This window comes from Crinia signifera, unplaced genomic scaffold, assembly GCF_055691185.1.
Source record: "Crinia signifera unplaced genomic scaffold, ASM5569118v1 HAP2_SCAFFOLD_83, whole genome shotgun sequence".
Classification (NCBI taxonomy): Eukaryota; Metazoa; Chordata; class Amphibia; order Anura; family Myobatrachidae; genus Crinia; species Crinia signifera.
In genome coordinates this window covers 343063-358186 of record NW_028142741.1, presented here as the reverse complement: position 1 = coordinate 358186, position 15124 = coordinate 343063, and the positions used below count along the sequence as shown (strand labels likewise).

General features: G+C 44.9%; 1 protein-coding gene across 1 annotated transcript; it reads right to left on the bottom strand.

Moving 5' to 3' along the window:
• Window positions 1–279: 279 nt before the first annotated feature.
• Window positions 280–12150, bottom strand: LOC146056583 (3-hydroxyacyl-CoA dehydrogenase type-2-like). Its single transcript, XM_083168413.1, has 6 exons — window positions 12048–12150; window positions 10161–10325; window positions 6604–6768; window positions 5922–6050; window positions 2429–2537; window positions 280–865 (listed from the first exon to the last, which is right to left on the bottom strand). Exons 1-6 carry the CDS (start codon window positions 12069–12071, stop codon window positions 675–677), a joined length of 783 nt encoding a protein of 260 aa, XP_083024539.1. The 5' UTR covers window positions 12072–12150; the 3' UTR covers window positions 280–674.
• Between the last annotated feature and the right edge of the window lie 2974 nt (window positions 12151–15124).

Sequence of the window (15124 nt, the reverse complement as noted above, 5' to 3'; positions counted from 1 at the left end):
TCAATTCCAACCATGGCTCTAACTGTGCGGTGTTTGTATATTCTCCCCGTACCTGTGTGGGTTTCTTCTGGGTACTCCGGTTTCCTACCACAATCCCTTAACCCTAGAACATCTGTATGTGTACATGTGGTAGGGAATATAGATTGTAAGCTCCACTGGGGCAGGGACTGATGTGATTGTACAAATATTCTCTGTAAAAGCGCTGCCGAATATGTGTGCGCTATATAAGAAACTGTAAATAAAATTGTTAAAAAGAAAAAAAAAATGCATGTTATCTGATGTATTTCCATAGTTTATTTGTTTCCATTGGTGTTATGTATCACATGACATTCCTTATGCATTTCCACCCACACCAAATGAACACTTGTTATGTTCAATGAGAAGAACAAAATGAATCAAAGAGCAGAAGCTTCCGATAATCAGAAAACTAATTTTATCCTACAAACCGCATAAACAGAATTAGGTCAAAATCACAGTTCCAGAAAATCTGGCTGGCCTTCCACGTCTTCTAGAATAATCTAGTGATAGATTTCTGGGTACATTCCTGGCATCAATGCCACCATAGCCTTACACATAGATAGGACATTCCAGCGCAACTCCTTGTGTAACCCGGTAGCGATGCCTTAAGACGTGGACGGAAATGTTTGGTGGTTCCCCATAAGATTCTAACTTTCTTAAGGCTGCATACGAAGGGCACCGTCCAGACGAATCACTTCTGCATTCAACATGGGGTTTTCTACAATGGTTTGTACCAGGTGGGCATACTCTTCAGGGTGGCCCAGTCGGCTGGGGAAAGGTACTTGCTTGGCCAGGAATTCTCTTGCCTTCTCAGGGAGCCCAAGGAGGAGAGGGGTTGCGAACAAGCCTGGAAAGACAGAATATTCGGTGACATTTTACAGTGTTCCGGAGCACAGAAAAATCTTACACACAAAAAAAAAAAAAAAAAAAGTGTTTTCCAATGTTGGTCCCCAAGGCTCACTAGCTGTCTAGGTTTTTGCAATATTCATACTTGAGAACAGATGTTTAAATATAAAAATTGAAGGTACTAAATAAGCCAACGGTGTTCAAGCAAAGTGCATATACACCGAGCGATTTCCCCCTGCCCAGTGATTTCTCCAGGGGGTGGACAGCTTTCCATAGTAGGAAGCTATGGAAAGCTGTCCACCCTGTCTCATCTGCTGGTAATACCAGCAGATGAGTGGCGCGGCTGGCGATGATGCCAGAGCGCGCATCACCACTCTCCCGTACACACTAGGCCGCTTTGGAGCGGAAAGCAGCTGGTACAACAAACTGAGCTGCTTTAAACTCAAAATCACCCAGTGTGTATGGGGCTTTAGCGGGGGGGACCAGACTCCATAACGCCTCACAAGAAAAAAGGGTCATTATTAATAATTTAAACCTTTCCTAGAGTAAGAACAGCACAACGAAAAAAGTCACTCATATCTAGTATTGACTAAGGAGGAAGTGTACAACAGGGAGACAGCACACGGCACCAAGGTAAACTTGCAATGCTGCTCGCAGTGAAAACTCAGTCACGGAGACAGCGGGGAGTGTCTGCAAAAAGAAGGCGATCTTATATGCATACAAAAAATGGCGCCATCACAACTCCCATGTATATTCTTGAACAGCCATGAAGGCACAATGGGACCACTCGCACTCAGTTGCCGAGCATGTTGTGATGGCTTTGGTGGACGTTTGTTCGCTTGTAGGCGGCTGCCTCACAGTTTGCTGCTGCTTTGTTAGCACTGCAAACACATCTGTATCAGGCTTCCTCAACTGTAACAGTCTCACAGAGAGCATCAGTCACAGACACAACATAGGCAGCCATTTTGTGTGGTAATGCATTCTATTTCACAAAAACTCTAATCAGATTTTATAGTTTGTAGTGAATTTCCTGGCTGCAATTGCATAAAGAGTTGCTTAAGAAATAAAATGGCTGCTGACACTTTATGTAAACTACTTATATCTGTATAATTGGGACCCTCTTTCTTTACTACAGGTGTCCCATATGAATAAGTTGAGGGGGGGGGGGGGAGGGGGGAGAGAAATCACAAGGATGCCTGGCAAACGTAACTTTATTGCCAGCAATAAATGACCTCACTGAAGGGCTGGTCATAGATGTATGACTAGGCATCATTCCCAAGAACATTACTGCTGGACACAAAATGGCTGCCTTCACTATGTGTAGGCATCAGGTAGTATAAACAAATGGTTCCCTAGTGCAAGGATGGGGAACCTTTGGCTCCCAGTTGTTGCTGAAGTAAACATCCCAGCATGCTCTGCTACAGTTTTGCTTTTTGACAATGCTCAATAGTTGCACGGCATGCTTGTATGTGTAGTTCAACAACAGTTGAAGGCCAATGGTTCCCCTTCCCTGCCCTAGCAGGTCACATTTATGCAAGTAAAACAGATATAAAAAGGAAAGTACCAGGAGCGATGGTCACGACTCTGATGCCAAGTGGAGCCAGATCTCGAGCGATAGGGAGCGTCATTCCTACAATTCCCCCTTTGGAGGCAGAGTAGGCCGCCTGTCCAACCTGCAAAAGTACACAATGTGACCAATACAGCAAAGCTCATGTGACACATTACAAATAACCAGAAGTAGGCAATTTCATATACATATAAAATAAACCATGCTGGGAAATCACACTACACCAGAGAGGAGCACGGTGCCGTTGGACCTCAGGATCTCCACCTGCTTCCTTGTGCAATCACCAGTTACACATTTATCTTACATGTCCTTAGCTGAACACAAGAATTAGAGGGGGAGAGGGACAGATTACTGTGCTACCCAGAACTTAACAATTGTGTAGGAACAAAAACAGCAGCATGGACGATGTAATGGTTAGTATTACTGCCTCACAGCACTGGGTGTTGGTTCCCACGTTACATCTGCCCCACCTACAGTGCAGCATGGTTTTGTCCATTTGAGAAAAAAAAAAAAAAGTTCTTTGTTTGCTAAAGAGTCCAAAGGAGAAAACACAATACACACAGGGCCCAATTCCAGCTTGAATACATGGTCAATGTCCACAAGACTGAGCAATTAATGGTAGACTGTACATGCACCGCGGTAGAGTTGCGATGCCGCTCTCGCTGAGAATTTCAGCGCAGTTATTGACAGGAAGGTATTGTTTAAGGTAGGAAACAGGGAATGTCTGCAAGCAGAAATGCGTATCAATCCAGTTTCCATAATCAGATGAGATCATGTACATAGAGAAACAAGCCTCCAGTGTCTCTATTGGCGCATCCACTCTTCATGATCAGACACTCATTTCGGAAGTCTATGGGCCTGATTCAAAGTTGATCGCTGTTGTGCGAATTTGCAATCCGTTTGATCATGATATGACATTCATGTGCACAAATCGTAGTGCGCATGCGCAAGCCCAAATAGCAAACTGGATTGACAGGAAGCTGGCGTTTGGGGGGTGGTAACCGAACTTTTTTTTTTTAATGGAGTGTCCAAAAAGAAAAATGCAGGCCTGCCCAGGCGTTTTAAGGGAGGATGTGTGACGCCAGTGCGTGCTTCGGTCAGCCTGTCGCAGAGTGCCACGCCAGTGCGTGCTTCGGTCAGCCTGTCGCAGAGTGCGACGCCAGTGCGTGCTTCGGTCAGCCTGTCGCAGAACTGTAGAAGGGTCAGACTTACTCACATGTACACAGACTGGAACTCACAGATTTGCGCAGGTTTTCTGTCTGTCTCGGCGGCGGCTATCTAGTTACAGTCATCTGCAACTTTGCAGATGAGCGACCAGGTCTGAATTAAGCCCTATGTTTTTGCACCAAAGCTGAGTATATGTATGCAGTTGCCATGGCGCTGGTGGATGTGATGTGAGCGTTTGCCTTACGTCACTTGACATGATTAGTCCAAAGTCCACAAAAAATAAATACATTTGCAGCTGTGTACGCATGTGCACACAAATCACTATCACAATCTGCACAAGGAATAGTTTGCAGATGTAAAGGTTAAAGAGTCCGCATCTGTGTACGGGATAAAGCCGCTAGGTTGACACTATGAAGGTCAACATACATTAGGTCGACCACTAACTGTTGACAGGGCTTAGGGCTACACAAGCATTAGTTGCGGGTGGGGTGTACTGCGCTCACCTTGGGAGTGTTTTGGAGCGCTGCTCAGCCACAGGGGTATCCCTACCCCCTGTGTGTTGAGTATACAGAGAAGACGATGGGTGGGCTTAAGCGCTGCTCCTATGTATGTGTGTGTCTGCTGGAAATGAAGTAATTGTCCCAATAATTTAAATGTAAATTCTGTTTATTTAAAATATATAACACAGTGAATAAATGGTAAATACGGGTAAATTGGGTGACTTGGTGGGGGTAATGGGGCAAAGTCTGGGTGTACACTTGGAAAAGGCAAGTATATGCAGTATATGCCGAAACGCGTTGGTACACGCACATACTCTCACCGCAACCATCCTGCAAACATCCCAACACCCACGCCGAAGGAATACCCAGTATCCAGTCTCCTCCGGCAGGAGTCGAGCGTTTACAGTCTGAAGACGCGACCACGGGTAAAGGCACTGTTCTCGCGAGAACAGAAACCCGGAAGTCGCGTCAAACAGACCAACGGGGAATCTCCACACAAACGGACAGAGGACGCTGCGGCTGCAGCAGTCCCATTACGGAGGAGCGAACCGCGCCACCACACACCCCATCGCCTCCGGGTCCAATTACCATCAACCCCCACAATCGGTCAGGACTGACCAGGGGTCAGCAGGATCCGATATCAGAGGCTCCAGCACCCACACGGTAAGGAGCAGTGCAGCGGGATGCCGCACACTGCTCACACCTGACAATTTGACTTTAAACACAGTAACAGCATCACTGTGTGGAACATCAGAGACACACAAGACACGGAGGGACATAAGCCAGTGGGCTTATGGTAGAAAGGGGTCTGTTGATCCCCCGATCCCCGAAAGGGTCCTCACGTGTCCAAGTGTACACCCAGACTTTGCCCCATTACCCCCACCAAGTCACCCAATTTACCCGTATTTACCATTTATTCACTGTGTTATATATTTTAAATAAACAGAATTTACATTTAAATTATTGGGACAATTACTTCATTTCCAGCAGACACACACATACATAGGAGCAGCGCTTAAGCCCACCCATCGTCTTCTCTGTCTACACAAGCATTAGGTCGACAATGGGAGAGCCTACATGAGTTTTTCACTTTTTTTTTTTAGCCGACGTGCCGACAGGCGGTATTTCATACCCGACCATCCACTAGGGCGTGGAAGGGGAATATAATAGGATCCGAAGCACGGCAAGTGCAGCGAGCCATGTGCAGGGACGCGGTACACTGATATGGGGTTCATGTAGACTTACGCCGAATTGCGGAACAAAACAAAAAAACGTGAAAAACTCATGTCGACCTTTTGACTGTCGACCAAATGTATCAATTGTATTGACTTTCCGACCCAGGTCTACCTATTTCATGTGTCGACCTTACCCCTATGTACGCAACCGAAAGAGATTACAAGCAACTGGAATCATAAGCATCGGTATCGCTCCTGAGTCAAGGATGAATGGGCCTCACTGGTTGGTAGTGAGGTGCCTGCACAGAGTATAAGTGTCCCGTGACCATGTATACAAAGCTGCAGCCTGCTTAGAGGTTTCAGGAGGATCTCCCGCATGAAGGAATGGGTTGGGGCAGATGCAGAGGAATGTAATGATGCCGCTGTCACAAGCTGAAGGCTGCAGAGATGTCATGGTCGCTGAATGCAGGGGGATATTCGCATGGATTTCTTCTAGCTGGAATTGCCACCGCTCTAGGTCAACTCAGAGACAGACCCTCCATTTACTGTAGGAGGAATGTATCCAGCACACAAATACATACAGATGACACAACACATCTTTCTCATACTCCAAAATGTTAGGTCATTACATAAAAAGAAGCGCCTGACCTGTCCATCAAAGGCAGCGATGCTGGCAGTATTAATGATGACTCCTTTCTGTCCATCAACATCTGGCTCATTCTTCACCATCTCTGCTGTCGCTAGACGAATAACATTAAAAGTTCCGGCAATGTTCACCTAAGAGAATAGCAAAAAAATATATAACAACAACTTTTATCGGGTCCGGTATGATATGCCGGCGGTCGGAATACCGACGCCGGAATCCCGACCGCCGCAATGCCAACAAGGGGGGGCTGTAGAACGCCCCCCCCTTGCGGGCGCACCACAGCACGGGCACACTATTTTATTCTCCCTCTATGGTTGTCATGGACAAAGTGCCGGCATTGCGGCGGTCGGAATTCTGGCGTCGATATTTCGACCGCCGGCATATTGACCGCATCCCTTTTTATCTTACCACCAAAAACAAGTACTAATGTAATTTAATCGCTAAATTATCCAAGTTGATGTTTGATGCTGCAGCGTATATTGGCCTTGATGCAGACTGTATTCATTCCCAGGGGGACCTTGCGATAATCGGCCGCCCTGCGATCGGGTCTGAATCAGGCCCATTATTTGTTCACACTCAAATGATTGAAAACTGTAGAAATTCTTCCAAAATACAGGTTTTAATACAATATCTTATACCAACAGAGAAAATAGAAAATATAGTTCTAATATCTTTTAAACCTACATTTATGACCCTCTGGAAATCTTCCAAGCTGTGCGGCCTCTGTTTGCTTTTGTTGTAGGTTTTTATAGCTACGGCAATCCCAGCGCAGTTCACCACAATATTCACTCCTCCAAACTTGGAACGGGCCACCTCCAACGCATTTGTCACATCGGACTCTGAGGTCACCTACATTCAATTACCGGCAGAAAGCAAATCAGATTAATATTGACGCAAAAAAATAAAAAAATATTAAAAACATTTATGTATAAAAAGAGGTTGCATGTTTTTATTTAAAAGTGGAAGCAGGCAAACTTTTTTTTTTGTTGAAGTCAAACATGGTCTTTTAAAAGATTTAATATGGCCACCAGCTTCACAAGTACACCTTAGGTGAGACATATCTATATTACAGATGAGCAGGTTTGGTTTCCTGGAAACCAAACCCACCCGAACTCAGGACTTCCGGAGCAGATCCGAGTCCCGGCACGTTGTCCTTCCAGACTCGGAATTGGGAATGAAACAAAACATCATCTTAGTGGAGTCAGATCTCAGAGTTTGGGTCTATAAAGTCGTCTTCTGACTGATCCAGTCAACGTCTGCAATGTGAAGCAATGGCCGTCTCAGGCAACCAGTGGCCTGTTAAAATGGGAACGGCTGCTGATTGGATGTGACAGACAGGAGTGTAGAGAGACAAGTTGGGGACCTGTCAAACTGTCTGAATGGTCATCGGCCACTGTAGCCCTGTAAATGTGCAGAACCAGATGGGTCCGAGCTGCTCTGCCCTCTCTCAACCTGACCCTGTATCAGCATCTTGCAGAGAGAAAAAAGTGATTTTTCACTAAGGAGAGGTAAGCGGGATTATTTGGGCTGAAAAATAAAAATCAGACAGGCTCCTGTAGTGTTTAATTGGGACTTTCTCCTGAGGAAGCTGAGTCACCATAGCCCAGAGTAATGCATTAACATTGTACCTGGACTTCTGTTACTGAAATGGACTTCTGTATGGACTTTGCCATTCACCTAGGAACATTCTGAATACCAGTGGATCTTTCCCATTCATCTATAAATTTGTTTGCTGCACGGACTGTTTGGACAGTCTCATATGGACTCGAGGAAGAAATACCAATACACGTGGTCTAGATCGTGCTTGCATTTATACCTTCTCACATATATGCCTTTTCTTTACCATATAAAGCCCAATGTATATAAACTAGCACTGGTTTCACTGCTTCTCGGATTTGAGAGAGGATTAATATCACGGTGGGTGGGATACTGGCAGTCAGAATCCCGATGCCAGCGTTCCAGCTAACAGCCGGTGTCTGAATCCCAACTGCTGGAATATCCTGATAGGAAGTGTGCAAGGGGGGGGGGGTTAGCGTTCGGCCGGGTGAGGGGGTGCAGTGGTTGGAAGATTTAGGCACTTTCCTCGGATTATACAGGGACTGTTTGTTAGTTTTTTCATAGACTGTTCATTATCAATAGTTAAAAATCACAATGAACACATTAGGAAACATACAAAACATTAATTGAAATACCCCAATAGAATAACATAGGCCATGATGGGGGAGAATAGCAAGAAAAAGACTCCTAAAACACTTATCCTTGTAAACCTTAAGGGTCCCATACCCTACTCGACTTCTGTGGGGGAACTCGCACTGAATTCCCCTTGAGCAGCCAGGAGCCTGGAGGTACTACTACAAGAGATTTATCACATGAGATCCCAGTTTCCTGCCGCCGGGAGAGGGGCAGACCTGGCGGCAGGAATGCATGTATGTATCTCCAGCTCCAATGCACACGGGACCGCCAGAATCAGATGAAATCGGGCCCAAATTGCATATAGGCCTTTAGACTATACAAAAGTGTAATAAAAACTGATGACCCTTAGTACGATCATCCCATGTAATCAAAATTAAAAGTAATGTGACATGAGGTGGTTTCAAAAACTTGTACGATTTTGGACTGAGTTTGGGAACCAAGAGTCTCAATGTAAGGACCACCTTTGTTATAGAACTTTTTAAGTCCTGATTCAAAAAAATAAAAGTTGCAGAAGCCTAGACTTAATCGTTTCTAGGAAGGGAGAGGCAGAAGCCTGTTTGCCAAGTAGGACTTTTTTGTCCAGTTAATAGTGTGATAATAGACCTAAATTACTGACCCACAGCTCAAGTTAATGGGTATGGAATGAATTTCCTTCTATGTCGTCGCAATCATGATGCAAGAAATATCAGGAGTCCGATTCTAAAAGAAGTATTTTTATTGAATAAAAAAAACCTCACCCACATTAGACAGCAAAAAGGATACTCTCTGGGCCAGTATCAAAGACAGAATACCTGATGCGTTGTCCCCAGAACTTGAATATATAAAAAGGCATAACATTTTAATATTAACCTCCCCATAATTATATCATAATATTTCCTAATACGGATAAAATACATATATGGACATATTTTTATAACTTTCAGAACAGTGCTTTTTGAGACAAATAATATATGTCAATGGAGTTGGCAACATCTCATTGAGATGTCCTTGCAATTCTAAGAAACAAAATGGTATGTGTAGGGGTTAATGGCCAGTTGGAGATAGTTCCTGGGTTGGGGACCATTTTTTGGAAGGCTGGAAGTCCATTCTGGGAATTACTTGGCCTAATAGCAATATCAGCAAACAAGTGATTGAGATTTTAGATTATGCAAGTGTCAGGTCACATCTGTTCTGAAGGAAGTAATCGTTAATATAGTCAGCTAGTCACAGAACATAAGTATATAGGGGTAGATTTATTAAGCTTGGGGAAGTGCTAAAGTGTCTGGTCTTGATCACCGGCCAATCAGCTCCTACCTGTCATTTTTCAAACTAAGCCTGTAACTTCACAATTAAAAGATGATTGGCCGGTGATAAAGTACCAGCCATATTATCACTTCACCGAGCTTAATAAATCTGCCCCATAGTGCATTATCTGCATACATATAGGAATATGCGTCCAAATCTATAACTACCCGAATAAATAATAGTTTTGACACTGGTTACAGCATAAACAAACTTATAAAATGGAGTTAATATACCTTACGTTTTTCCCCAAAACTTTCGTATCCTTTTGCAGGACTGAAATGATGGAAAAAGTCGCATTAAGGCGTTTACAAGAGCCAGACTTACCAGGCACCAACTTACTTCTACGGGGGCTTGGGAAATATATGCTCAATTAACACTATTCAGATGAACCTCTTGAAGCCACAAACACAAAAATTGCAACGATGACCATTCCTAGCGTTTACCAGGAGAGCTGTCCTTTGCTACTTATTTAATGCATATAGCTTTACTAAATGCTGCAAGTGACTAATTGCATCGAGCGCAAAATGCAATGCTTAAACCACCCTGTCCTTGCGGGGACCATGCATTAAGCATTGTATTTGTAATGAGATCTTGGCAGTGTTAGTGAATAAGATCACGTTGCTGGATCGCTTTCATTGGGCAGATATATGAAGCCGCCCTGATTTTAGCTTTTTTCTTTAAAAATAAATAAATCCAAAACAAGACCATTATTCCAAATTCAAGACCTGGAGCTCGGTGCACATCTCTAGTTTATTTATACCTACATCAGTCGGAGCAAATGCACATTTCTCTCCAAGAGACTGCGCTACGCTGCTCCCGTCAGTGCTTGGTAAATCAAGGATGACGGCGCTGGCTCCATGACGCACTAACCGCTCCACTGTGGCCCGACCAAGACCCGAGGCTCCCCCAGTGACAATTCCGACCAGGCCCTGGAACAACAGCACTTTCATTGTAGAAAGAATTACAGGAATACAATAAATACATTAAAACAATATATACATGGCCTAAAGCAGGCATGTCCAACGTTGGCCCTCCAGATGTTGTGAAACTACACATCCCAGCATGCTTTGCCACAGTTTTGCTATTAGAGAATGCTAAAACTATTGCAAAGCTTGCTGGGATGTGTAGTTTCAAAACATCTGGAGGGCCAACGTTGGACATGCCTGGCCTAAAGCATAATTCATGAGGATGCAGCTACCAATTTACAGGGACCTTACCGATTGGTTTACTGCACTATGGAGGAAATTACATTTTTGCCGTCTAAATTTTCCTCCATTGATTGCAAGCATAACTGAATCATTTTTTTTTCTCCCCAAGGGGCCAGGACACGGAGTATAGTTTGCTCCCGACACCCGTAAAGCCCAAGGTTCTGATTGGCCCATAGGCCAATCAGTCAAACTAAAAAGATGATCATCGATAGGTAAAACCATCATCCATTGCATAGTATGCCACCATCAATGGCTGTTTGCACTATTGCAGCGATGGCCATCCCTACTGATGTCCGTGTCAGTCCTGGGTTCTAGGGCCCGTTGCTTAAGAAGCTGCTTGGAGATTGCATAGGACATGAATCAGATTTAAAGACGAGTCACAGGGAGCTAAAAGGAGGAATTGCTCAGGTGTCCTGCGGTTATACTGTCCACACTAGCTCCTTAGGAGAACATAATGACAGGTAAGCAGTGACGGTTATGGTGTTCACATTAGGGCATTTTTAACTCTACACCCTGGTAGGGGTGCCGGACGGGGTCAAAACACCGAAAGCCGGGTTCCCGATGGCTGTCGGCTATTTTCCCTCGTGGGGGTCCACGACCCCCATAGAGGGTGACTAGAATGCGTAGAGAGCCACCGTGCACGCAGCTAGCCCGCAAGGGGCTTAGTTGCGTTCACCTATATCACACCCCCCTGGTAGAAAGTCTGTTCTGTGGAAGCAGAGGAGACTAGCACAGATTGTATTGTTTTCATCTGGGGCACAATGTGTTTACATTTTGTGTTCCATGGGAGACATTGGGGAACAATGATCATTTTTTTTTTTATGTAGGTACCAATGTGATATTAGTTTTCATGTGCGGGCCAATGTATTTATATTTGATACCTGTGAGGACTGTGTGATTATTATTTTTTATATGGGGACCAATGGGTTTGTTTATTTATCCTGTGGGGAGCCAATGTGTTTTTGCAGGTGGGGGTCTGATTGTGTACCTTGGTAAATTTTAAATTCTTCTTTCGTGTGCAGAGTTAAAAAATCACTGCTATACAGACTTCAAACAGGTTAATGGTTAACAATCGATGGTCACCCTTGGTGCAGCTGGTGATCATCGATGGTTGTTGTGGAAGCATATCGACGGCTGGGTCCTGGTGCCCAGCTGTATACAAAGGCAGCGTGGGAGAGGGAGCCCCAGATATAACCAATGCTGCTGATTGGTGACTGTGCAGTCACCAGACACCCTGCTATGATACAGTCACCACCAGTCTGCCACTGGAGGGAATCTGCAGGAAGACACCCCCCCCCCCCCCCCCCCCCCACTGCCAGCCATTGGGCAGAAGCTTGGATGAAAGAGTGAATGGTGCAGGGGGCTACTTGCTTTTCCGTGGGACCTGCAGCACATTCTGTATATACCTCCCACGGTACTGGTCACATGGTCCTCTTCCCTCACCTTCAGGCTTCTCAAGTTCGCCATGTTTCCACAAGGAGATCCCTGACAGATGAACCAGCAGCCAATCTATTGCATAGAAGATAAGAAGTTAGCTAATCAGAGAAAAGCAAACATCATTTTAAGCTAACTTTAAAACTAATGAAAACAATTATTACATCTGCAGTTATCCAAAAGCTAAATGGCTGGGTGAAAAAAGCAATGCAGCGCAGTCTTAAAGGGACCATCACTGCTTGCCAGTAGTATGAAAGGTATTGTGCTGACACAATCACACACCAGGACTATGCACGGTTTGTGTACAGAATGCCAGACCCTGATACAGACTGGGAATCTCGTACAGAACAGCAGCACTTCCAGTAAACCCTCCCCAAGTAGAAAAACAGCACTTCCAGTCCCCCCTCCAGAAGACCAGCAGTACTTCAGTAACCAAACCCCCCAGGCCTGTTATTACATCTTATTTGTAGCATGATTATACAAGTGTACACAAAAGACCCCCACCCCCTTCCACATAGTAACCTGCTAGGAGTTAAATGTCCTCCCCCCTGCTTACCTCCCCATAAGCCTGATATTCTGAAAGCCTCTTTCATCCAAGGTACTGGGACCCACATCACTGGAGCAGCGGCAGGAGCAGACACTCTGACCCTACTTCCGCAGGAGCAGCGAGATGACCGGGAGCGGAGCTCAGTGTTTGCCCGGATTACACAGTCGTTCCGGGTGTAGTTCCAGCAGCTGCCAATAGGTGGCGATGGTGCAGCACAGAGCGGATGACGTCACTGCAGTAGAGCTACAAGTTACACAGAGAGGCTCTTCTGGCTGGTTGGCACAGTGGCGTGTGTCTATTAGTCCAAGCTACGGGGAGCCACAGGTTGCAGGTTCGAGTCCCGAGACCCAGCACGTGGCAAGGGAGGGACACATCGAAACAACCTGATTTTTATTTTTATATATTGATAATATTATCTATACATTTATTTTCAGCAGGAAATATTCTGTATAGATAATATTATCTATATACCCAAGAAGAATAAGTGGGGGAAGGACAGAGGCTGGTGGTGGCATTTGTGTAATACAATTGTTTAACATATAAATAGTATTAATTATCATAAAACTGATTGTTACATAACTAATACACCAGAGAAATAGTGTAATATAAAGAAGTGTGTAAAGAGAAAAGTGACCTGAAATGTGTCATTGTGTTATTATTATATTTTATTTGGTGCGCCATGTCACTACGTCATTGTGTTTTATGTATACAGTCGCCATCTTGGACTACACTTAGTATCCGGCTTCCTGTGTGTCTGCGCCATCTGTCTGCATACCTCCCAACTTCTGTGATGCTGAAATAGGGACACTCGCGCGGCGAAGCCGAAAAGGGGGCAGGGCGTATGCAAATGAGGGTGCGGCTTATGCTAATTAGCCGCAACCTCATTTTCATACGAGAATAGACGCTGTGCGTGTGCGCACAGCGTCTATTCTATTAGATTGCCACCCCCCGCAGTGGGACAATGACTGCCGCGGGTGGGACAGCGGGACAGGACCCGAAAATCAGGACTGTCCCACTGTAATCGTGACAGTTGGGAGGTATGTGTCTGTGTTATTGTTTTCTCCGTATCCGTATCAGCTGCCATCTTGTATCTCACTCAGTATACAGTATCCAGCTTCCTGTGTGTCCGCACCGTCTGTCTGTGTTATTGTGTTCTCCGTATACAGCTGCCATCTTGTATCTCACTCAGTATACAGTATCCAGCTTCCTGTGTGTCCGCACCGTCTGTCTGTGTTATTGTGTTCTCCGTATACAGTCGTGATCTTGTATCTCACTCAGTATACAGTATCCGGTTTCCTGTGTGTCTGTGCCGTGTCTCTGCATTATTGTGTTATCCGTATACAGTCGCCAGTGTCAGATTAAGGTCTAAATGGGCCAGGAGCTAAAAATGATCAAGGACCTATTATGCACAATAATAGGGGTGGTGGCCAGCACCTAATAATGTGGGTGGTGTGACCAATGTTCTGTTTGGGTGGTCTGCTCATGGGTGTGTTTCTATTTGTGTAAATACTTTCAACTTATTATATATACCTGGAAAAGGCAGGGTGCTGGCATAGGAAAAATGTAGGGAGATATATTGGCGGGTGCCCCCCAAAGGTACTAAGATACTTGCGGGATGAGGCGGCACTCCAGTCATAAAAAGAAAATACTGAAAGCTGAAACTTGGTAGACAACATTTCAGCACCTTTTATGTGGTCACCTAAGTTTACCACACCATATACCCCATCTACAAATCATGCAACACAATAGTAACCCCCTTATACTGTATTTGCCTCTTACACATTATGCCACATGGAATGAGCCAAAATTCACACCGACTGAGTCAAAATTCACACTATGCCACACAGATTAAGGCAGGATTCACATTTTGCCACATGGATTGAGCCAAAATACACACTATACCAAAAAGATTGAGCAATAAAGCACAATATGCTTCATAAACAGGGGCATTGCGCATTAAAAATGTACACCATAATGCCTATTACATGTTCAGCCACACTACATATTATGCCAAACACCATAATGCCTATTAAAATTAAGTGCTGTTTCCCGACATGCTCATTGCCAGGGGTTCCATGCTTGTTGCCATGTGGGATTACATGCTCATTGCCAAGGGGGGAAAACATGCTTGCGGTAACTGGGGGACAGCCGCCGCTGGCAGAAAGGACAGCCGGGCAGAGAACAGGGGGCTGCCCGGCTGTATTCAGAGCACTGCAGGTCCCGGCTATTTGAAATAATACCCCTTTCACACAAGAAAATGCAGGGATTTACCTGGAAATACTGTATGGTCCCAGGATCATGCAGGGACATTCCCGGGCTGGCCCCTTTTACATCAGCCTAGTACCTACATTTTTTGGTGTGAGGGGGAGAGAACCCCCCCCTTTAAACAACCAGCTATATCTTCAGAACCAACTGACCCATTTACATGTAGACTTTCAATGATTTTGGTCCTGTGAAACTGGGCCGTTTGGTTACAGAGAAATCTGTCCTCAAACAACATGAACAGCCATGAAATTACATTTCAGAAATGATAAAAATC

What these genes read in the sequence shown, in the direction of transcription:
- LOC146056583 (XM_083168413.1), bottom strand. Translation starts at nt 12,071, where the DNA reads ATGGCGAACTTGAGAAGCCTGAAG. An exon ending in ATTTCCAGAGGGTCATAAAT is followed by an intron (nt 6,051 to 6,603) that starts GTAGGTTTAAAA and finishes CTATTCTCTTAG; the next exon opens with GTGAACATTGCCGGAACTTT. An exon ending in TCGCTGCCTTTGATGGACAG is followed by an intron (nt 2,538 to 5,921) that starts GTCAGGCGCTTC and finishes GTACTTTTGCAG; the next exon opens with GTTGGACAGGCGGCCTACTC.